The sequence below is a fragment of the Ailuropoda melanoleuca genome, chromosome 17, assembly GCF_002007445.2.
Source record: "Ailuropoda melanoleuca isolate Jingjing chromosome 17, ASM200744v2, whole genome shotgun sequence".
Taxonomy (NCBI): Eukaryota; Metazoa; Chordata; class Mammalia; order Carnivora; family Ursidae; genus Ailuropoda; species Ailuropoda melanoleuca.
Genome location: NC_048234.1, coordinates 29,512,996 through 29,538,453, shown reverse-complemented (window position 1 = coordinate 29,538,453; position 25,458 = coordinate 29,512,996). Strand labels below are relative to the sequence as shown.

Sequence of the window (25,458 nt, the reverse complement as noted above, 5' to 3'; positions counted from 1 at the left end):
AACTGGTCTAGTACAGGCACTTAAGCAGTAAGGAAGGTCAGGAGCTAGAGGCTACTTGCCCAGCCAGCCACCTCCCCTTTAACAACTGGATTGAAGGGAGGTGGAAAGGGGCAGAGTGTGGGGGCAGCAGGTATGGGATACTCATTACTGACCACCCAGTACATCCTGGATGAATTAGCAGCACTGCTCCACAGCTGAGGATCCTTGGGCCCAGGGATATTAAAAAATAACATTTTAAATATGGACTCTTCAAAAACCCTAATGAAGTAAATATCTATTTTCTTCTGTACATTCAATAATAACATATTTTTTTTAAGGATTTTATTTATTTGAGAGACAGAAACAGAGAGTGCAAGCATGAGCAGGGTTCGGGAAGGGCAGAGGGAGAGGCAGAAGCCGACTCCCCACTGAGCAGGGAGCCTGATGGGGGACTCAATCCCAGGAGGCTGAGATCATGACCTGAGCCGATCAGACGCTTAACCAACAGAGCCATTCAGGTGCCCCAATAATAAAGATTAAAAAAAAAAGCAGCAGCAGCAGTAGAGATTGCATCCTGGGGCAGAACTAGAGGTAAATTAAAATAATCCATATGTCAACAACCCATCAAAACTATTTGCTAAATGTCCATGAATCCAGCAACCACTACCTCTCCTAACAGTAACAGCAGCTTCACACAATTAATCTCACCTAGGTCGCACTAAAACCCTATGTGGTTATTACTATTCTCACTTTACAGAGAAGCACGCTGAGGCGCAGAGCTTAGGGAACTCCTGAATTTCCCAGGTCACACAGGTGTTAAAGAGGCAGAGTGGGTCCTAAAAACGATGGCCAGCTCTGAACAGCCCCGTGTTCTGCTGCCTCCCCCGGACACTGTTACCCACAGCAGGACCGAAACGCCAAGTGTAAAAGGCACCCCACTCTTAGCTGGATTAATCAGAGAGTCTTTGTGGCAAAGGAAGTGTGTTATTAGAGCTTAGAGAGGGGCAATACCACGAGTCTAGAAAGGGTTCAGAGATGGGTTCTACTGTGCATCAAACACAGACTGGAATGGTCTAAGAAGGGAAGGGAGCAGAGGACTTCGGGGCTGGAAACTGGCTGGACCACAGGGGACTCTATCCTAAGTCAAATAAAGAGGTGAAGCATTAGAAGGGAGCAAAGCTACCTTTTGGAAAAATCAATCAGGCAGAAGAATGCAGATGGAATGGAGAAGCTGGAGTCCATGGGCCAGAAGCAAGAAAAACCACAAGAGAAGCAAAGGAGGAGGAGGTCAGTGAGGAAGGCCAAAGGTGATGGCCAACAGGATACTGGGGAGAGAGTCAGGAGTCATGTCCGGTCTCAAGCTGAGTACATGCAGGTCCGTCCCTTCCTAGAGTGAGGGAGGATGCAGAGAATGATCTAGTATTCATTGACCAGCCCAGGAGGGCAGCTGATGAGCACCCCCATCCGCCACTTCTATCAACCTCAAGCTGCTTGCAACCTAGGAAACCACTGATTAGGACAATCAGATGCATGAAACAGCAGCCTTCCTGTGAGCAGGGGACAAACACAAAGACAACAACTTCTGGGCCGCGTACTGCTACACCCACTGCATGCAAGGCTTCAAATATCGATCTCGTTCTCCGCTCACAGCCAAATTCTGCAGGGTGGCTGATGAGAACACAGATGGCCACAGGTTAAGTAAATTTGCAGCGAGTACATGACAGATTTGGAATGTGAGGGCCGGCCACAGCCTGATGGCAGTGCATCAAGGCTCGGTGCCATCTGGTTCTGGGCTACCTTCCGAGATGCTCGGCTCTGGGGACGACAAGGTCCACAGCAAACCCAAAGCCAGTGGCAAGCTGGCTGCAACCAGCACGAAGGCGCCCATCTCTCGTGAGTAAGACTGGAGAGTCAAGACAGCAGGCTTCCTTGCTCGGTCTCTCTCCTCTGCCTCTTATCTGGACGTTCTGCTCCCACTCTTGCTCTGAATAGTTGCCCTTGGGGAGAGTGGCTCTTCTAAAATGTATCTAATCAACCCTGGACTCAAAACCCTCCATCCTACCCCACGAGGCCCTACATGATTTGCCCTCCCTCTCTGCCCAGGCTCTCTGAACCCATCTCCTACCTCCCTCTCCTTTATTCACGACTTTCTAAGCCGCTGTCCTCCCTGTTGCTTCTAGAACCCACCAAAGATGCTCCTTGCTGTTCCCTTGGCTCTCTCTCACTTCCCTTAGGTCTCTACGTGAACGTCACCTTTACAGAAAGGTCATCCCTGAACACCCTGCTGAAAATAACTCTTTTCTCCATGAACCCTTGGGTCCCATACCCTCCTGATTTTTCTTCATAGCACCGATCAGGTCCCGGCAGTCCTGTTCATTTGTCTGCCTCCCCGCCACTCAGATGGAAGCTCCATGAGGCCACCCTTTCTGTTGACATGGCACTGTCCACAAGGCCTGGGCCAGGGTCTGGCACATAGTAAGTGCTCACTAAACCAAGGATGGATGGGTGGATTGATGGATGGACACCAGAAACAGCAGAAACATTAAAAAACTGCTCTAGATAGTTGGTAAAAGGTGCCATTATGAGGTGGCCCGAGGTACAGGGTCAACAGGAAGAACAAGGAAGGTCAGCGTGAGAGTCACAGGAAGGATGACCACGACAAGGTCACGTGCTCTACATGTGGGTCACTTGGTGATTTTTAAAGTGAGTGATGCCACCCTGGACTACATGATCTCAAAGTGGGGAACACATTCAGATCCACGGAGGGACTTCGCTTTCACACCTCTGACTACACAGAAGTGACTCATTTACTCATCCATTCCTGTGACTCATTTACGGCTATCAGAGAAAAGTCAGGCCATTCAGGCCAGAGGAAATACCTAAATGAAATCACTGTAGGTTTGTATGCCAATTTTAAAGTGAAAAACTGAATACTTACCGTTCTGGGTTCAAACGTATAAAGAGCTCTGAACACTTTAACTTGCCCTAAAAGAGTGGGAATAAACAACACATGATCAGTTCTTTCATTTTAAGTTTACTCTAAATAGTATTATCCATTATATTCTTCAGAATTCCCTAATTAAAAGCCCATGTGAGAAATTTATTTTGGAATTGTTTTCCGCATAGAAGGTATTTTGTAAATATTTATTAAATGAAGGCATGAAATCAACACACATCTCTGGGGATGACTTTGTTTCCCCTCCTCCAACAAGAGCAGCTGCAAAATTATTTGGACTTCGTTTCTGTCCTATACAGAGCCCTTCCAACCCTAAGATCTAAGTTTAAAAATCAAAAGGTAAGCATTTAACATAAAGAGATATTTAATGTGATAGTCAACAGCGATTTAATACCCTTAAATCGATGGTTTAGAATTTTCTATTTTTCAAAAGAAAATATCATGGAGAAACATAGTATCTGTTGGAGAAATATGTGATTCCACTGAATCCCAAAACAGAGTGCAGTAACTCAGCAAAGTGCAGGTCATGAAAGCTGTCCTCCATTCTCCCAATCTCTCTCATCATATGCCCCTTTCTTGCATTTCCATAATACCTTGTATTAGAGTAAATAATTTGCTGGCCTGTGTCATTCGAGAGCAGGAACCCTGACTTGTTCAATTTCCCGGCATCCTCCTCAGTAGCATATGGTTAAGAATTTCATAAACGCTTACTAAATGAATATGTAAGTAAAAGGACAAATTCAAACTGTAGGAAAAAGCCTACAGATTTAAAAAAAAAGAGGTCTTTTTATGAAATAAATATTTAGAAGGAATATCAAAATAGAAGGACCACCTGTTTAAAATGAGGTAACAGCATTGCAAGAATCTTTAGAGACAGACGCCTCGTATGAGAGCATCATTCAGAACAGTGGTCTCCCAGGTGCAACACGGGAAGACTACTTTGGAAATTATTTACATTTTTTATCTTATTCTTTTTCATTGCTACTTTAATTTGTTCCATATATTATGTTTTATAATATAACCACATACTAGGATACATATGCAACTTGTAGTACACATGCATTTATTGGGAGTGAATACTCAAAACCTTTTGCTGGTAGAAAGTTAAGCATTATGAGGACAGGTATCTATGTTTTGTGAGTGAGCTATCCAAGTACCTAGCACAATGCCTGGAACACAGGAGGCACTCAATAAGCATTTGTTGAATGGATGAATAAAGGAATGGAAACACGTACTTGAAAAAAAAAATCTGAAAACTCGCAGTTTACAACAGCACTGTCCAATATGACTTCAGGCAATGCTGGGAAAGTTCTTCCTCTGTGCTAGTCAACATACAGCTACCGGGTACTTGAATGTGGCCAGCGTGAGTGCGAACTGATTTTTAAACATTATTTGATTTTAATTAAGTTAAATTGCCACACGTGGCTGGTGGCTAGCATATGGAACAAAGTAGGTTTAGAATATCAGAAAATGGGAAATGACCACAATGTCCACTGAGAGGGATTATGCAAATGAACTCTGATTCATCCTAAGAACGCGGCGGACAGATCTGCAGACACTGACGTCGCAAAGACCCTGCAAAATATTCAGGGGGAAAAAAGCAGCTTACAGACCAGTATGCCAAGTACCATTCCATTCATGCTGACAATATGGGCACAGAATAACAGCACCGACTAAGGGGAACCTTCACCTCCTACTTCACAAATACTGTTTATATGCGTTATGCTCAGCATGTATTATGTGTGTAATCAATAAAAACAGTAAAGATACTTTCAGGGCAGGCGGTGTGGGTTTGGGGAGGTGGGGCTGGCAATCATTCTTTCTCCTGAATGCCCTATACAGTGGGATCCCCTGCTCAGATCCCTTGTTACTCACTTAGCACGTTTGCAAAAAAACATTATTTTTGCAATCTGAGTTCTAGTGCCACTCCTTCCCTGCTCTTCTAGCGGGGGGGCGGGGGGCGGTGGTAATAGGCAGAAGCAAATGTGAAACCTTTTTTCTTCTGGAGTATGTTTTTTACACACACCCGCAGTCCTGAAAAAGGAAACACCAAACGGAAGGAAGAGCTGCCAGGAGAAATATCTGCCGATCTGATTGTCTCTCTGAGAAGGGAGATTAGTTATCTCAATTACTTCAAACTTTCCAAAGAGAAGTTACACAAGGAAGCAGTCCACTGGTGACCAAAATCAATAATGATGGAACTTTCTTGTCCCTTTGAGGGAACGGCAGCAATGAGACGGGCTATGGCTAACTGTGGAAACCAGATCCAATGTGAATTTAATGAGCTTAGATAAAATTCAAAATAAATTAAAGAACATGAACAAACATACTTGGGCACCTGGGTGGCTCAGTTGGTTAAGGGTCTGGCTTTGGCTCAGGTCATGATCCCAGGTCCTGCATCGGGATCCCTGCTTAGTGCTTCTCCCTCTCTCACTCCCCCTGCTCCTTCTCTCTCTCTCACTCAAATAAATAAATAATCTTGAAAAAAATAAATACTTGGGAGAATGACTAAACCAATAATTTTTGTAATTGTATCTTTTGTGACTGTCCAACTTAAAATGCTCAAAACTAAAAGGAAGTGGGAGATTTATTTGCATTTGGATTTGTACTACACATTGACCATCAGGCCACTGTTTTAGGCTATTACTCAAGGGAACATTCTCTGTGCGAAGCTGTAAAAAACACTTTCGCCTCCACGATCCTATTTATTGACTGATGTTGGGACTTTAGCGAAGCGAGGCTCCCTTTTAATCCATAGATTAGAAAAGTTCTGGGCCTTACTTTATTCTCTCCTCAAACCTGAGTCAACAGAAATGAAAAGAATGCCAAAGAAACAGCGAGAGGATCGGAAAGAACTGCTAAGAAGATGAAAAACAGATGACTTTCATGACGACAGTCTACCGAACCTGGAGAGTCTCTCGAGAGAGTAATAATAAGAGTATGTCACTCACTGAGCATTCTGACATCATATTTAATCCAACGGCGCTATAGGGGCACGGGTTCACGCAGAGCAGGTAAGGGCAGGAATCAGGGTACTCTGGGTAGAGACTGGGAAGAGGCCCAATCTCTTGTCTGATGCTCTCAGGGACTCTCCCCTGAATGCGCATGTGAACGGTATTCAGGATTTTAGGAGGGCTGGCATTCCAACATAAGCAAGATAAGCAGATTCCCATTTCACCCCCCACACCAGCAGCAGCTGAGCCCTGCTGGCTCCTCACCTTGCCAGGCACACCCTTCCCGTTTCTCTGCAACCCCACCCTGCTCCTACAGAGAAGGGCTGAGAGCACTACGCATCAGCCAAACACCGTTTTCCTCTGGAGTGAATGAAGGCCGAGTCCAGGCAACAGTAAAGGAATCCTAGCCCACAGCAGTGGAGGCGGATAGAGGGAAGGGGATCTGGGACCCTGTTCCCGGCAAAGGGTAAGAGACTTTTCTGTGTCTGAGGTCTGCCAACAGAGTACGTACAGATGCAGCTCTATGGCCCTGATCTCACACTTAGAAGGACTTGAGGCGCACGTACTCAAACATACGGTGTCTAGTCTAGCGTATTCTCCATTGATGAAGGAGTACAGAAGCTTGTGGAGTGAGCCATGAGGACCGCTCACTATAATGGGCGGACATACTATGAACAGGAAAAAGAATGACTATTCAAAATATCGAAACTTAGTTATCTGTGACAGATCGACCATTTCCTTTACATTCTCCTTAAATACACTGGGAGGCCCTAGACATTTTAGAGGGACTTCATTTAAAATGGCCATGACAGAGGCACCTGGGTGGCTCAGTGGGTTAACCGTCTGCCTTCGGCTCAGGTCATGATCTTGGGGTCCTGGGATCGAGCCCCACATCGGGCTCCCTGCTCAGCGGGGAGTCTGCTTCTCCCTCTCCCTCTGCCTCTGCCCCCACTAGTGCTCTCTCTCTCAAATAAATGATCTTTAAAAAAAATAAAAATTAAAAAAAATAAAATGGCCGTGACAACTACCGCGTACCCACTGTGATAGTTAAAACAAAAAAATACTGGCAACGCTAAGTGTTCAGTAGGATATAGAACAACTGGGATTCTCAGACGGTACCAGTGGGTATGTAAACTGGTACGACTGCTAGAGATAATTCTTTGGCAGTGACATTCATTCATTTTTTTTTTTTTTTTGGTAAGTCTTACCATGCCTTTGACACCTTAAGTTACATTTCTGGGAAAGGAACTTAACTAGGAAACCCTTGTCTCATCTTTTGTGAGACTAAAATGCCGCACACAAAAATGACCCCTCCCGGACGGTGTCACCTTCCCCAGAGCACAGGGAGTCTCAACAATTTTTGAACTGCACATCATGAAACTAATTTAGTGGCTTTCAAAACTATTTAATAGAACAGAAATGACCAGGGTACAGCGCACATGACAGAAATGATTATGGTTTTGTGAAATTTTTATTTCGTGGGAGCTGGACAGATGGATGGAGACACTGATGTTTATTCTAGCAATTTTACCAAAATGTTACTTTACAGAAGGGACTGTTGGGAAACAAGAATAAATCTCAAATGTTATTCAAAAAATTCATGATGATTACAATTTTATTATTAAAAATTCTGGCAGACCCATGTTAAACATTTGACATAAAAGGGCAGGAACTGTAATTCCTCAGCACGACCAACTGCAGCCTGGTGAGGTTTCTGCAAAACTAAATAAATGCTCTAAAAATGAGGTCTGTGTAAAAGCAAGATCTTTCAGTGCCAGCATAGCTGTTACCGGTGAGGATTCCACCGGCGAGTTAGCAAGCTTTCCTTCCTCCCTGATAGAGAAAGAGTGAGATCAAGACTTCCCTCCTCTTCACCTCCTGGGCCTGAAGCCTTGCTTCATGCTGATGGTGCAATTTCACTGAAGCCGATCCCACAAAGGAGACAACAGTTTCCCCCAAATTACGAGCAACTGTCCTCTCTCAACATTAATTCTCAATCTACACCTACAATTTTTAATTTATATCACTTCCAGACACACAGAATTCACTGCCTCCCCATCATCAATTTTTGCAGTATTTTATTCTCCAATAAAAAATACACTTTGATACTTTCAATTGATGGAATTTCCATATACAAAGCATAAAAGGGGACACAGCAACAGTTACATTTAGAGTATTTATACCTGTTTTTCAAAGTGAATATTATGGTAACAAATCCAAATGGTATGCCCTGTTTGCATTACTGTTGCCACCACACTGGTTAGACAAGAGGGTTACCTGGTTACCTATGCAATCTGCAGTCCTTGTTCAAGTACAAGTCTAGCTGTGTCAGGACGGATGATGAAATAAGGCATTTCACCATTGGACCAGTCAGACGAAGTTGACTGGCAGATTTAGGAAGAAATTTGAGGCTAAGGTGAACTTCTTGGTCTAGTGTGTGTGTATGTGTGTGTGTGTGTGTGTATATATACATTTGTATGTATCAGGCCATTAAGAAAAATATGTATCTTCCTGAAGATCAAAGTCAAAAAAAAAAATTGGCAAGTGACCCCTCTACACTATCTGATCAAATTAGGGATCTATACAGGACTCTCTAAGAGAGTGAGTGATATTCCCTTTACTTTGTGGGTTTCAAAATTCAGCTAGCATATAAAAACTAACATTCTCCCATCTGCCCCAGGGAGTTCGAACCAATATAGTTTTTGAAAAGAAAGGAGAGGAAGAGAATTATCTGAATAAGGGAGCATCATGGAAAAATAAGAATTTTCCATATACATCAAGTTCTCATATTTGTCCAAGAGAAGACAGGGAATATCACTTCTTGATTTATACCCCGTGGGTAGGAGAAACCTGTCACCACCTTCGAATCATCTCAGGGCAAATAAAAATATTAATGTTATTTCAACTAGACATATTTAAATTATTCTATTAAACATGCATGATGAAACAGGATGTTTTCTGCTCAAAAACAGAACAGAGGGAGTCTATGTGGTAGCATCCAAGAGTCAAGGCCATCATTTTGACCGCGCAGTAAGAGGAAACAGCTGTGCTCTGTTGGGCCAACACGGGCTCCCCTGGGCTTTGTGGATTCCAACGCCCATGAATGAGGTTGTTAGCTCAGAACAGGCTTCTGGGTGAAGATCTCTCTCTATTCATGTCATTCCACAAAAGCACACTGCTCTTGAAAATAAAACACAGAGGCTATCAACCTCGCAGAGAAAACCATCTTGTGAGCACAGCAATGTCTAAGAGTTTCCGGTGTAAAGAATAAATCTCTTCCCTCATACTTATATTCTTGGATTAACGAAATCAAATCCAATGAATCCTATTTGCATATATACCTTTAAAGGATATAACTAATAAGAAAGAATATGAACATAATATTTTCATCCCTTCTTACACACCAATACCACCTCTTTTTTGCCGCCTCCCCCCATCCAATCCAAGAAAGAAAAAAAAAACCTGAAGAATTTGAAACGTGTCTTGATTTCAGCTGCAGAAATGGCAGACTCGTTAAAAACAGTAGCCAGTGTGTTTTCTGACAAGAGGGTTCTGTTTATTAACAGTGTGCCTTTCTTATCCATTTTTTCCTCTGCTTATACTTTTCAGTGCCTTTCAGCAAACTTGGTTACTTTTACGTCTTCAGGAGCCGTAACTGCTGGTTATTTTTATTTCTTCTCCATGGTCTAACATAAAAGTCCCAAAGACTAAAATTTCAAATGACATGCTCACTGTCAACTATGTCTTGACTGGCTAAACATCAGAGAGGGAGCAACGGCGCCCTGAAGGCCCTTTACTCCCAGACAAACTGCTTCCAAAGTCACTCCGAGGAGACCCGCGGGAAAGAATGTTAGAAAAATCTTTACTTCAGTCCTTGGAATTTAACTAAAAAAGGCGACACTGGTCAAGCCACTTCCTGCAAAAGGCAAGATGAACCCGAGGGCCGACACATGACAACAACGACTAGTTACTGTATGACCCAGGAACTAAGACAGTTTTGCATTTTTAATGGTGGGGGCGAGGGGGAGGATCAAAGAACATTAATATTTCAAGACGTGTGAAAATCGCCTGAAATTTAAATTGCAGTGTCCATGAATACAGTTTTATCGGAACAGAGCCCATATTTGTGCACCATCTATGGCTGCTTTCACTGTACGATGGCAGAGTTGAATGGTTGCCCCAGAAACCATCTGTGACCCACAAAGCCTAAAATATTTCCTAACTGGACCTTTATCAAAGAAAGTCTGCCTCCCCCTGTCCTCTGGTCCCTTTTCCTGTTAGTAACAGGTCAGACCACGGGAGCATCGTAGCATGAAGGGTCCAAATCTGCCTCTCACAGACTCCACAAGGAGTGTGGTCCTCAGCCCCATCCTACATGAAATGACTGGTTATCTATACACCCAAGGTTGAAACAGAAGATCCTCGGACACTAAAATCTTTCACCCAAAATGGTACTACCCATCTAAACTCATGTCTATGAGACACTTACCATGTGCCAGGCACCATACAAAGTTCAGATTTGCCACAACTCATTTAATCCTCAAAGTAATCCTGGGCCATAAATACTTTATGTATTTAGCCCATTTTACGGCTGAGAAAACTGAGGTTAGAGAAGGCAAGTAGCTACTCCAGGGCTACACAGCTAGAAAGGGGGCAGAGCTGGGGTTTAAACTCAGGCCGTCTGACTCCAGAGCTCATGCTCTGAACTCTGGATGTGGCTCCGAGAGATGTGAGCTTTCCATGCCCGCACGCTGGGATTAAGCGAGACAAACACATCACGTACATAAAGCACTCAGTGCTGCTCCTGAGGCATTTTCTGTGCCCACAAGTGTTAGAAATTATTAACTACTACAAATCTGTAGCTAATTTGGGGGGGGTTATTCCGTGCGTCTTTATCTTCACTAGCAAGGCAACCATGTACCCAAATCCCATTCCTGTATATCTGAGAATTTAACACTTACAACACCCCAGCAGAGAAATCTTCATGCTTTTGTTAAGCAAACAAAGCGTAATAAGTAATATTATACCTCTTAGGGACTGTTCAAGAATTCAATGTGAGCTTTAAATAGTCATTTTTGAACCCTATAACTATTGTCCTTAATCTGCTCAAGCCGCCGAAACAAAATGCAACGGACTGGGTGATCTAAACAACAAGACATTAATTTCCCACAGTTCTAGAGGCTGAGAAGTCCGACATTAAGATATCACCCAATTTGGTTTCTGGTGAGAACCCTCTTCCTGGCATGCAGACGGCTGCCTGTCCCCTGTGCGCTCACATGGTCTTTCCTGTGTGCAAGGACACACAGGGAGATTCTCTCTTATGAAACCACCAGCCCCACCATGTGGGCCCCACCTTCATGACCTACTCTAACCTAAATGCTTCCCCAAGGCCCATCTCCAAATACCATCACACTAGGGGTTAGGGCTTCGACATATGAACTTTGGGGGCACATAAACATTCACCCCCAACAGCTATTCATATAGAATTATAGAAAACACAGAACACGTAAACATGTACATATGTTGGAACAGAGGTCCAACAATAATAATAAAAAAAGGTTTATTGTGACCTTTAAAAATCAGCTTTTTGGGGGACTCCTGGGGAGTCTGCTTGAGATTCTTTCTCCCTCTCCTTCTGCCCCTCCCCCATCCCAGCACACACGCGCAGGCGCGCGCACACACCCTTCTCTCGCCCGCTCGCTCTCAAAAAAAAAAAATCAGCTTTTTTGCGGATATGCTTATGCTTTAGTGTTACATATAAAAGGCTGGTGGTAATACTACATTCATGATCACCTGTGCAAAACAAAGATATGCATGAAAGAAACAGTAGAAGAAAATAATATCAAAATGCTAAGTTACTTTGGGTGATACAACTATGAGCCATGTTTATTTTCTTCCTTTATTTCTCAATTGTCCACAAAGAATAAGAATCCCATATATTATCAGGAAAACGTGTTTTCTTTTAATGCCCTATTGAAACATAAGTTACATGTTATTTGTACTCTATCAGGAGGGTATTTTTAAATTTTTTTATATTTTAAAGATTTTACTTATTTGAGAGAGCATGTGTGCATTGCGGGGGGGTGGGGCGGGGGGGGGGGAGAGAATCTCAAGCAGATTCCATGCTGAATACCGAGCCAGAGGCAGGGCTTGATCTCACAACCCTGGGATCATGACCTGAGCCAAAACAAAGAGTAGGACACTTAACCGACTGAGCCACCCAGGCACCCCATCATACAATCACTGGAGAGACAAGCAAACATAATGCCAACTGTGGTTAGAGGAGAACACAGGTGGCGGGAAACGTATGTCACGCCGACAGTGGAGAGACTTGTAGGTCAATGCAGGCTGTACCGGAGGTGGCATCCACTTTGTTTTTGGAAGGATAAGAGGAGTTGCCCACAAAAGAGGGGCAGGGCAGACCCAGAATACGGACCCAGAGGGCTGGAGGCCAAGATGAGTGGTGGAGGAAACGTCAAGGAGATCCACGGGCCTGAGGCTTGGCGGGAGAAACACTGACTGGGGACAGGAGCATAGACAGGGCAGAGGTGTCTCAAATGCTTCTGAGACTCACATTAAGAAATACATTGCACGTCAGGGCTCAGGAAACACACACACAACTAAGAAATGTTTCACAAAAGAATACTTATCCTTACTTTGAGTGATTCTCTCTGAAATTTTCTATCCTTGCTCTATTCTCTTTCCTTGTATCTTATGAAGATGCTAGTCATGACAGGGGCCACCTGGATGGGTCACTCGATTAAGCATCTGACTCTTGTATTTGGCCCAGGTCATGATCTCAGGCTTGTGAGATCGAGTCCCCATGAAGGGCTGTGTGTTCAGTCGAGAGTCTGCCTGAGATTCTCTCCCTCTCCCTCTGTCCCAAACCCCTGTGCTCAGTCACGCACGCACTCTCTCTCTCCAAAATAAATAAATCTTAAAAAAAAAAAAAAGGTGCTAGTTGTGACAAACTATACGACTTTATGACCTACCACTGGGTCAGCACTCATAGTCTGAAAAAACACCAGGCCAGAGCATTTAATATATGTGCATAACCACTGTCCAGAGACCAAATGGAAATTAATTCAGATTTAGACATCTGGTACTCTTGGCAATAACGAAACACTCTCAGAATATAAAATATTAAAAATAGCCTTGGAAATTAGTTTTGATTCAAAAGAATTTTTTTTTAATTTGAGCGAATAATAAATGGATAAACTTAAACTTCAGACTTCATGAATACCCAATTCATTGGCAAATTACAGTTGTACTTAGGAGATAAAAAGTTGCCCCGCCCCCCCCAAAAAATGGCCTTGGTCTTAGCCCTCTAATAAAGACTCATGCTAGCAAGACAGCAGGATGATAAAAATGTCTCCTTTATTTAAAACAGAATCCCTTTAAAACCTGCCTTAAGGACAAAGATATACACTGTATCCAAGAACAAAAAAAAAGAAGAATCGCTAGAGACACAGACCCAAGCTTAAGCGAGGTGCTTACGGGAAGCGGACCTGACAGACACCCAGGGGCCACATGTGTAGCTGAGGGCATTTTTCTTTTTTTTTTTAAAGATTTTTTTATTTATTGGACAGAGATAGAGACAGCCAGCGAGAGAGGGAACACAAGCAGGGGTAGTGGGAGAGGAAGAAGCAGGCTCATAGCAGAGGAGCCTGATGTGGGGCTCGATCCCGGAACGCCAGGATCACGCCCTGAGCTGAAGGCAGACGCTTAACCGCTGTGCCACCCAGGCGCCCCAACTGAGGGCATTTTTCTATTCTAGTCAACACGAGAACTCTCGTGTAACAATACAAACTCTGGATGAATGAGAAATATTATCAGACACAGCAGGAAAAAACTAAGCAGAGCAATGAATAAGCAGTAACCTTGAAACTGAGCTCCTCTCCGTTCTGGAAACAAAAGGATTCAAATTTTCTTCTGCAGCACATACAAGAAACTCTGCCAAAACCCATATCCAAACTTAACAGAACCAAAACCAGGGAGTGGGTTCAGAGAGGCCAGAGGAAACCAACAAGAGGTCTACAATAGTCACTTCTACCAACATCACCTACTCACTAAGACAACAGCCTTTAAACTGGAAATTATTTCCCTAATTTCATCCTCTTTCAAGACACACAGCGGCGCCCCTTCACGAGGTTCACTGAGTGTTCCTGAGGGTCGTGTTCTGATCCATTGATCGTGACAGTGGTGGGCTTCACCTGGTGGCCCTGGAAACGTTGGCCAGGACACCCTGATGGGAGCTCCGCCCACCCGACATCCCAGGGCCAGAGGTGGCAACTTGCTGAAGGCTCAGCTCAGGCAGGGAGATGCCCCAGGTGAACCGTTCCTCCTCCCAACTTGCCTGGTCCCCAAAGTCCAGACTGTTTATGGAAAGGAGGGGCTAGCTAGAGATCTGGAGGTCTGGGAAGACCCAAAGTGTCCAAGTGACTCCCAGAAAAGGGCAGGGGAGAATGTTAAACCCAAAGAAATGTTCAGGTATTTTTCCAAACCAGAATCAGAACTTGGGGAGGAGGAAGGAGGATGTGAGAGAATGGAGTTGGATTTCCCCTAGAGTGGCAAGGGAGGACAAAGGAAAAGCTGTGGTTTACTAGGGTTGTAATTAAAACAGAGTAATTACAGGACCATTCTTATGAAAATCTCCCTTCCTCTCAAGGCCTGGGCAGGTCTGCTGATAGCACTCCCCAGGGTCTTACACTCAGCAACTAACCTCAACAGCTCTTAAGACCCACAGCCCCTTTCACACCCACTCCTGAGGCTGCAACCTGCTCCCGGATTTTGTGTGTGTGTGTGTGTGTGTGTGTGTGTGTGTGTGTTAACTCTTTCTCATTAATGGATGCCCAGAAGATCATTTATCATCTTATGAACGTGGGGTCAGCAGTCGGGGGAAGGCAGGGGACTAAGACACTGGAATTTGCCCTAAAATGTCTAGGAATACCCCTGTCCTCTCCCAAACTCTTGAGCCTGAAGAAACATCTGCTAGTTACAATGTGGATGGGATTACAGTGAAAATCACCTCTGTCCACGGGGACAGAAGAGGGAAAACTCTGCTCTCCAGGACAGTGGCTTCCCGGCAATACGCAGAGGTTGTGTAGATTGCAGGCTTTCATAATGATTACTAGGAATGTGCTCTCCCTCCTTCAGTACCCACTGTCTGGCTGCAGAAGTAACCCGCCTTCGCTCATCCTCTGTTCCAACAAATTGCAGTTCTTTACCTATGGTTTTAAGACATTTGGTAGAAAATTAACACTCCATTTTTAATTAGGACAAGAATTTTTCTGAGTTCTAAAATTACAGCAATAACATTTATTCTCATCAGTACAATGCTACAGTCTTAAATTTGTCATTACATCCCTATGAAAATATAAACATTATTTTCTTAAAAAAAAAAAAGAGGGCCACCTGGGTGGTGCAATTGGTTAAGGATCCAATTATTGGTTTCAGCTCAGGGTCGTGAGATCAAACCCCACTTGGGGCTCTGTGCTGAGCACAGAGGCTGCCTGAGATTGTCTCTCCCTCTCCCTCTGCCCTTCTCACTCGTGCATGTGCACTCACGCGCTCTCTCTCTCTTCTCTGTCAAATTAATTAATTAAAAAACAACTTCTGGTTTCTGTGTGAGCCCCACGTAACTTACAAAGTGATGTGTGGGCTGAGAACCACTCTCTTAGAGGAAGAACTGTCCCTCTTTCAGAGAGAAGTTCTGAAACCCTCCCTCCTGGAATGAAATATGAGAATTTCTACAGAGCAAGCTCTGAACTAGAATCCATGGCTTAAAACGGTTACCTCCAAAACTGACAGGAAGAAGTAAGATGGGAGAATACTATTTTGCAGAGACGTAATTTCAAAAAAACCAGCAGAATGTATATTCTTAGAGCTCAAACCCACAGACTTGATGTTACTGAGTTATAGACCACTTTATGTGTTTTCCAAACATTAAAAGTCCTCATCACCTCAATAACGGTTCATGAATGAGCACATTTTTTTGTTTTGTTTTGCAAGGGTCCCAAATGGAATCTCATGGGACACATTTCTGCAGGGCCACCCGAAGTTATCTTCCTCTAGGCAACTGTGAAAAGAAACAAAAACAACACAAACAAAAACAAACCCCACTGTCCTATGTAACTAGAGTCTAAGTGAGATCAGATCAGGTGGGGCACCTGGATGGCTCAGTCGGTTAAGCCTCTGACTTTTGATTTCGGCTCAGGTCATAATCTCGGGGGTCATGATCTTGGGGTCCTGAGACAGAGCCCCACAATGGGCTTGGCACTCAGTGGGGAGTCTGCTTGAGATTCTCTTCCTCTGCCTCTGCCCCTCCCACTGCTCATGCTCTCTCTCTCTCTCCCTCTCTCTCATACATATAGAATTAAAAAAAAAAAAATAGCCACAGACCCACATTAATCCTTGGGTCACAGTATGTCAAAAAGGCACAGGTGTGTTAGCCCAAGGTCCATGTGACATGGAGCATGTATCCAAGAAGGGAAAAAGCAGGCCAATTACAAGGAGTCAGAACAGACTAAGGAGCAGATTTCCCAGTGCCAGTAAACAGAAGAGTGTTAGACTAGATGTCAAGACACAGGAGAGACCTAGTACCGAGCAAAAATCAGAAAATGGGCAGGAGCCCATTGTGGGGAAGAGAGCTCCTACCAAGCCAGGGTCCAGTGCTAGGCACCCGTCAGAGCCCCAATACTTAGGTAGAGAATTGGTCCTGGAGAGTAGGGAGGCATTAGGCAAGGACTAGAGGCAGCCCTGTCAAGGGGACGGGCTCCCTGAAAGAGGAAGTGAGCAGTCACCCAAAGCAGCGACTCCCACTTCACAGTTGGGCTTCGCGGAGGCCCAGGTCCCAGTGGGCAGCTGCTTGGGTGACTCCGATTTAGAACCTGAGCGCAGAGGAATCAGAGAATGATTTATTCCCCAACAGAAAAAATAGGTTGAGAACAATGTCGAGTTTGATACACCATTCAGAGAATAGATTCTGGAGGGACAGGTTTCTGTTGCAATGTTCCATTGTCAGCTTTCTTACCTAAAAAAACAGCAAGCATACCTTCTGCTCCCAGGGTTACTATGGACAACCATGCACTGACTCATCAAAACAACAGGCCCAAATGCAGCCACAGAATCCTGTAAATCTGCGTAGGCAACATTGTAGAGACTGTTATAAGATTCTGGTTTTTTCAAGCAAGGAAATCTAAGACTTTCTGGAACCTTCCAAATCTGGAGTCTGAGATACCTGCCAAATGTGGCAAAAGGCCAGAGGGGCTTCTCTCAGCCTGGCCGCCCCTACCCATGTTTGGGAGAGCTGGGACTTGGAGGCGCCCCCCCCCGCCCCCCAGTAATGGATTGGGTGAGGAGGTTTCTGGAAGACAGAGCCACTCCAGAATAGTTTCCAGGCGGAAGTCATTTGTCTCGTGCAAGTGAGTTGGACTTAAGTCTCTCCTCCTCGATGAAGGAGGGAATTCTATTAAGGGAATCCCTTAATAGAATCCACAAGTTTCCCAGAACCAAGCAAACCCCTGGAGTGGAGGGATGCCAGAAAGACCTCAAAGCTGCCTTCAGATCCTTGTAAGGAGCCTGAGACAGACCCTCCAGCAGGAGAATAAACCAGCTGTTCTCTAAGGCCTTCCTTAATTTAAATTCCAATCACCTCAGGCTCTCTGGAAATCAGGAGCAGGAGACTAGGAAAGGACTCCTGTTCAGTGCCTTCTTTGGTCCCAAGACTATTAAATCAAAGTAGTTTATCAAATTCTAAGGGATGCTAATGAGTTTTAAAATCCCACGCTAATCAAAATGCACAAATACAAAACTCCCTCCCCAACTCCTACCCCAAGAGCAAGTTGAGGAATTCGCCTTTGCGACTTTCTAAACATCCTACAGATGCCCAAACGTGAAGTGGGAAATGACGAGCGAGTCCGTTAAGAGGAAGTGGCCACAGCAGTCGCCCCAGTGACTGAGGTGACTTTATGCTGCGACCCTCTTTCACACACGGCTGTCCCCAAAACACCACAGCTACTGTGACCATCCTGACAAATGGACACGCAGAGGTGAACACGGAGCACCGACACCCAGCACTCAAAGTCTCGCTTTCTGTGCGGAAAGTACAGCTTTCCACAAACCTTTAACACGAGGCAAATGGTTTTCTCTCTAATTCGGAACAAATTTCTCCAGGTCACAGATTCCATGCATGCCCACCACGTCTCTGGCAAATGAAGATAAGAGGACATCAAGTGATCTCATGCTGCCCAAGTTAAATGACAGTCCCCCCTCTTTTGCCTACCAAACTCTGACACAGTGTTCCAGATTCTGCTTAAATTTCCCCTCTTGGGTGACACCCTCCCAGCTTCCTCAAACCCTCTGCTTTGACTGCCCAGCCTTTTGATTCCTTTCTCCTTTCACATGCATCATGAAGTTTCTGTTTAAGGAAGGCATGCTCACACATTTTTGGTAGTAAGGTCAACTGGTAAAACCCTTTTTGGAGAGCTTTTTGGAAATGTTGATGAAAATGACAATGCTGATTGTCAATGCTGATACAACGATCCCACTGCCAGGGCTTTCTCTTGCAGACTTACTCCCACCCAAATAAGCAGCAAGGCAGCTGTAACTATCTCAATGTGGAAACAATCTAAATGTGCATTAATGTGGGTCTGATTAAACAGATACAATGGACTATCACGCCTTGTTCAAAAGAACAGGGAGGGGGCGCCTGGGTGGCTCAGTCGTTAAGCATCTGCCTTCGGCTCAGGGCGTGATCCCGGCGTTCTGGGATCGAGCCCCACATCAGGCTCCTCCGCTGGAAGCCCTGCTTCTTCCTCTCCTACTCCCCCTGCTTGTGTTCCCTCTCTCGCTGGCTGTCTCTATCTCTGTCAAATAAATAAAAACTCTTAAAAAAACAAAAAAACAAACAAAAAAAAGAGAACAGGGGGCGCTCTCTCTGTCCTATTATTCCGTAATTTTTTCCCCTAACTCCTTTAATATATTTGATTATCTTTTTTGTGTGTGTGGCTTTTTTGATGTTTTTTTTTTTTAACTTTATTTTTGCCAGAGAGAGAGAGAGAGAGAGAGCATACAAGCAGGACAGAGAGGCAGAGGGGAGAAGCAGACTCCCTGCTGAACAGGAAGCCTGACGCAGGACTTCATACCAGGATCCTGAGATCATGACCTAAGCCGAAGGCAGACGCTTAACCAACTGAGCCACCCAGGTGCCCAGCTTTTTTGAAGTACTGAGAAACTGACAGAAAATCTTGTGATGACTCACGTCAGCCCACTGAAAATTATTTCTCTGTCCATCTCCTTCCCTCCGTCTCTCTCTCTCATGTATTTTGTCTTCCCCTGCGCATTAAGCAATTGAGTACAACTTTTGGCAATGGTTTTCACTGGGGATCACCTCACCTTTGCCACTTGGAATTATTTTGAACTGAGGGCAACTGAGAAAAGGCAGACACAGAAGAACTCTCTGCCCTCCCCTCATCTGCCTAAAAGCAGGACATAAATTCCCCTTGTGAAGGAGTTCTGCCTCCATACAAGGAAGAGAACTTTTATTATCAGATGCAGATAGCATAAATGTGTCTGCATAAAGAAACCTTACTAAAATAATCCTTATCTTCGACCAGTTTCCCCATATATTTACCTTCTCACAATTTACTGCCCCTAGAAAACAATACCCTTCTTTCCTTCGTCTAGTCACTTCTCCACAATATATCACCCTTTGTTAAAATGGCCCATAAGCTTCCAAATCTACCCCTTCTTTGGATCTTCACCTCTTTTCTGCATAGGCCCTGTACAGGTAAAACTGAAAGCATCAATTAAACTTGTATGCCTTTTCTTTCTGTTAATCTGATTTTTGTGTCAGCTTAATGTGCAGGACCCAGATACAGAACATAAGAGGGTAGAGGAAAGGTTTTCTCCCTCCCTTACACAAGTGTGTCAGCAAAGCTCACAGCACTAGTGACACTAGAGTCAAGCTGTGTGAATGGTGAAACACAAGAGGGAGGGGACCCCACTATTTCCAGAACTAGTACTGATGGATACTGCCTCCACCCTTTGGGGCTTTATAGTGAAGCTATAAGATGTACCCAACCATGGCCTACCCCACCTTCTTCCAGACAAAGACTTTATTATGTATCAAGACTTTTTATTTATTTGCCAGGAATATAAAGTTTAGTTGCTGCAAAAGTACAGGACAATAAAAGGTTACTCTACTCTCAAAAAGTGTCTAATAGTCTAATACAGATGTATTGAAAAAGGGGAGTTTTATAACACAATTGCAAATAATACAACTGCATAAGTTAATAAAGGTGACAGCCCAACAAAAGCCGGTCCCATCTAATGGAATCTTCATAGATTTCTCCGCCCAAAAAGCATTGCTTCCACTTGAAGCTTGTGTTCCATTCCCAGGTCAAACCAACCACTTCCTAGCTCTGAGACCTTAAGTGGTTTACTTAACCTCACTAAACCCTAGTTCACCCATAAAATGGGGCTATTAGGACCCACCTCATAGGGAAGTTGGAATAATTAAATGAGATGGAGCATATAAAGTGCTTCACACCGCACCCAACACTTAGGGCCAAATAAATGTTAACTATTACTATTATAATCATCATTATCATCATTCTGGACTTTTCAAAATGTTTCCCAAACTTTATTCTGCCACCAGGCATAAATGGAACATGAACTTTATGAAGGACACTATCCATGGGCACATTTCCAGCCAACCCCATACTCTCACCTTTGACTAATTCATCTATTCAGAGGGGGAAAAAAAATACACAAAAGCTCAGATCATTTTAGATGAAGCCTTTTTTCCTCTCAACAATGTTATATAAGCAGCATATGGGTGACATCTTTGAAGTTTATGATGTTTTTACTCTAAATATAAAAGAACCCAAAATACTGACATTTGCTTCTTCAAAGTCCCATGAATTTATTTTCCTAAGACACATAAAATATTTATGCTGCTTTACTTCCACCACCAAAATCAATAAGCCGTTTGAAAGAACTGGTCAAGGTCAGACATCAGGCTTCCACCTACAGTGGAGGGTTATCAAACCGGCTTAGAATGAGATGATTCTAGTCCAAATCTCACTCAATATCCTTTGGCCCATCTTTACAGAATAAAGTCTCAGAACGGTCTCTTAAAAAAAGTTTTTGTGAGAGCACAAGTTGTCGTTTACACTACGACAAGCTCGAAGACCATGAAATTGTAACCCTTTTTTAGCAGACTGAGCACCTTGGTGGCACACCTAACAATGAGAGGGGAAGAGTTTCAACGACAGACCTTGAGTGGCCGAAAGTGACCCTATAAAAAGACATCGGTAAGCAAGGAAAGGTCAAAATGTGACAACTGACTGCTCAAGCAGACTGTAGGCAACAGTATACCCACAGCAGGAAACAAGCCAATCAACAGCAAAACACTTAAAACTGAAACTGAGATGCCATTCTGAGGATAATTATTTGCATTTTCTTTTTTTAATGAAATGGATTTGAAGAAAAATAACCACTTGAGACAAAACAGTGGTTATCACTCAACAAGTAGGGATGATATTCATATTTTTATATACTTTTTTTTTAAGATTTTATTTATTTATTTGAAAGAGAGTGAGCAAGAGAGAGAGCAGGGGCAGAGGGAGAGGGAGAAGCAGACTCCCCACTGAACAGGCAGCCCGATGTGGGGCTCCATCCCAGGACCCTGGGATCATGACCTGAGCTGAAGGAAGATACTTAACCAACTGAGCCACCCAGGTGCCCCTATATGTTTTTTTCTTTATGTTTTTTCTAAGTTTTCTATAATAAAAATATATATTGTGAGGTTTGGAGAAAAAAAGAAGAGGGAAAAATATATTACTTTTATTTTTAATTTCAAGACTTTTCCTAACAAAATGGGTAGGATCAGCCATCCGATTACAGATATGGGTCAATTTAAGATATTATCTACAGATACCTAAATCTGCCCCATCAGACTCAATACCTTCATGGACAAGATTTTATTTTATTGTTCCTGGGAACCCCTATGTCTAGCACAGGCCTAAAATATTAGCTGCATATATTAAGAATATTTAGCAAACAAATTTTGGATGTGGCTACAAACCCAAAGTCTGGTATAACCTCAGGAAGGTGCAAAAAAAACCAGTCTCTTTATGGGATAGATGCCAACCATCCCAACAGATACATTACTCACATTATAGTTTAATGTCCCTTGCTACTCAAATCTTCCATTAAGTCCTCTGTCCTCCCTCACCGAGCTCCCCTCCCTTCAGCACTGCCTGTGGTATTGAACCATGCTGTTTTGTAGCGGTCTTGCTCTTCAAGAAGCTAGAGGGACCACCACTATGATGTCCCCCTTGTGTTTCTTATAGAGATGTGCAGTCCACTCCAACACTTTGAGGGAACCCATGGGAAGTTTATTTCAGATCTCAGTGCCATTAAAATAACTCCTCTCTGAGAAAGTAATACATTTTATTCTTATGAAGAGTAGGAATCTTATAACTGATCCTTTATCTTTATTTTTTTCTAAAGATTTTATTTATTTATTTGACAGAGAGCGAGACAGCCAGCGAGAGAGGGAACACAAGCAGGGGGAGTGGGAGAGAAGAAAGCAGGCTCCCAGCAGAGCAGGGAGCCTGATGTGGGGCTCGATCCCAACACTCTGGGATCACGCCCTGAGCCGAAGACAGACACTTAACAACTGAGCCACCCAGGCGCCCCGGATCCTTTATCTTTATGCTGGAAACCAAGAGCCAAATCTATAGCCACCCTTTAGAAACTTGGTGGACCTTAGGACACGCGTGTCTGTAAGCTAACCTTTCCTCTGGTTTCCTCTTATTCTTCCCTCCCTCTATATGGCTCTTTTCTTTTCCTTTCCTTTTCTTTCTTTCTCTCTCTCTCTTTCACATCTGGGATGAGGCCCGGTATAAACAAACTAAAAAACCAAAAATTAAATACACCCCCTACCCCCAAGTCCAATCTGCTTCAGATATTTTTCACCCATGCATCTCGCCTACAGGGCAGGAAAGTAAAGCTCACTCTCCTCACTGCTACCAACCAGGGGGTGACCTTTATGTGCATCTGTGACCAGAAGATCTGACCGAGGACCAGAGGCACTTTCCTTTCCACTGCCACCCACCAGCTCTAAAATACACAGGACCACGCATGTGAATGCTGCGCAGTGACAGAAGGCAGAACAGCAGTATGACTAGGCACAGATTCTTAAATCACACTGCTTGGGGGCTAATCCTGCCTGCTCCTCCCTATCTGGCTGCTGACCTTGGGCAAGTGACTTAACCTTTCTGTGCCTTGCCTTCATTTCCCAGCCTGTGCAATGGGAACAATAATGGTACTGACCTCACAGGGTTGTGGTGAGGAGTAAATGAGTTAATACATGTAAAGGGATTACATCAGTGCCGGGCACACAGTAAATGTGTAGCAGTACTCTAATAAGACAGTTTTGTTTTCAATTAAGCCAGACCACCCAATGTTTCAAGTCGGACTGAAAGTAGTATTTCTCATTGTAACTTCGTCGACTAACAAACCGATTTCTATGGTGACCTTGAGTTTGGATCTCATTCACAGATCTGTGTGGAGTCAAAGCTGTCTCTAAAATGGCAGACATTTTCAACCCTTTGCTTTCTGATTTGCTGAAGAGGAGAAAACAGCGCTGTCCAACCACAAAAATGGTTTCTGGGAGTGTATCCCCAACTGGTAACAGTATGATCCTTCAACCAAACCGGTGTACGCACGAGTACTCATATACACACCCCCACATCACAGTCAATACCCCTCCAGCTGCAGCACAGAATTCACTTAGAGTCTCCAGAGACGAAAAACCTCTTGAACAAATAACTTCTCAGGACATTCTTTAAAATAAAGTACTTTGTTTAGCCATCAAAGAACAACTCTGCTTTGTTGGATGCTTGAGGTCCTGATTTACATCCGAATTCAGAAAGCAGCTACCTCCGACACGTGCACTTAAAATGCAAACGCCTCCTGAGATTTCACTTATAAAGAAGCACAGAGCCCACTACTAACCACACTCCATCTTTGCTCACAGCAAAGCCAAAGTCCCAGCAACTTCCCTCACACCCAGCCCACCAAAAAAATGTTAAGTCCTCAGTGAATGTCATATATAAGAGGATGTACATAATTTTCATAAAAAATGACTTGAAACCGCCACTGTATGATGGCGAAGAAAGAAAACTAGATAATCATGAAAGGCGTAGTGCCTGCAACCAAGGTTACTTCTAAATTTGATGTAAATGGATCCAGTTCAGGTCGTGCTATACTGAAGTTACAGGAGATTGGAAGAAAACGCCCCGGAGTGTATCAAAGCCATTTATCTTCCACTTCCTACGTTTCCCGTAATTACTCACTAAATGAACGCACGAGTTTGTTACAGTATTGAATTGAAATACGTCAGTCCCTTTTACATTCTCGTGTCTCCCTATCGCAGAAAATATGCTAAGAATAGAATTAAAAATGAACACACCGTCGGCCAAGAACAGCGCTTTGAGGGATTCAGAAATTTCACCCTCTCCAGTTTCGCTTGGCAAATTCACTGGGGGAAGCGGAGGCAAAGGACTTGTGCTGCATAATAAAGTGACACTCCCGAAGAGCAACAGCCGAGATTACTCTGCCGCAGCCTAGATTTTTCTCCCCGCGAGCTCGCTTACAGTTTTATAAATGTTTTTCCCGAGATCCCGAGGGCAATTTCAAACGCGGCTCCTCTCAAAAGTCCCAAAGGAGACTCGCTCACCCACCCCACCCTGCAAACAGCGCACTTCCCGTTCGCTCTGGCCGGTCAAGAACTCTAACTTGACACTGACACACACGGGGGGAAAAAAAAAGAGGAAGTGGCCAAAAGACCATTTCAAGGCATATAGATATATATTTCTCCCCTAAAGGGATCAATATCCCTGTCTTCCAGTCCAGCTTCAATGGGACGTAGCCATCACAGCCACTAGAAAGTTGCAGCGAATGACTATATTGCAAAATCGAGGGCGACTCCCCTTTAAAAATAAAATTTTTAAAAAATCCTCGAAATCCTCTTGCTATCCAAAAAGATCCCTCCCTGCAGCGAACGCAACAAAGCGACCCATCCTGGCGGATCGGCTCCCGAAAGCGAAGCTCCAGGCCGGGTGCGTGCGTGGTCTGCCCTGCCAAGTGGCAGAGGAGGCGCAGGGCACCAAGGCGGCCGGGGGACCCGGAGAGCACCTCCCTTACCTGGTTTGACCGGTTTGGGTGGCGGCTTCGACATCGCGCTTCCTGGAGCGGCTGAGCCTCAAGACCACGCAGGAAAACCCAACCGAACGCCCCGCCAGCCGACACTCGGGGAGGCCCAAAGTTTCTTTTTGCCGGGTTCGCAGCCGCGCGTCTTCAAGGACCTGCGCCCACCCTTGGCCGTCGGACGAGCGGACGCAGGCAGAGCCGCTCGGCGCAATGCCCCGCCCCGCCCCGCGGCCGCCAGAGCCTCCCGAGCGCGCAGCCGGGCGACGAGGAAGTGGCCGCAGTCTCGCCGAGCGCTAATTGGCTCCTGGGCTGGCAGCTACGGCGCGGCGGGGGCGCGGGCGGCGC

At 44.4% G+C, this 25,458-nt stretch overlaps 1 protein-coding gene across 2 annotated transcripts in view; it reads right to left on the bottom strand.

The window, feature by feature from the left end:
• OSTF1 (osteoclast stimulating factor 1) overlaps window positions 1-25,393 on the bottom strand; it is a 50,636-nt gene extending 25,243 nt beyond the window's left edge. The window contains exons 1-2 of one of the 2 annotated variants that reach the window (XM_034646689.1): window positions 25,108-25,393; window positions 2,918-2,964 (exon numbers count right to left, since the gene is read on the bottom strand). In XM_034646689.1, coding sequence (XP_034502580.1) covers window positions 2,918-2,964; window positions 25,108-25,141 — 81 coding nt within the window. In that variant the 5' untranslated portion in view covers window positions 25,142-25,393. The remainder of the gene's footprint in view (window positions 1-2,917; window positions 2,965-25,107) is intronic. The other variant, XM_002930514.4, reaches the window with a different exon arrangement.
• Window positions 25,394-25,458: the final 65 nt, after the last annotated feature.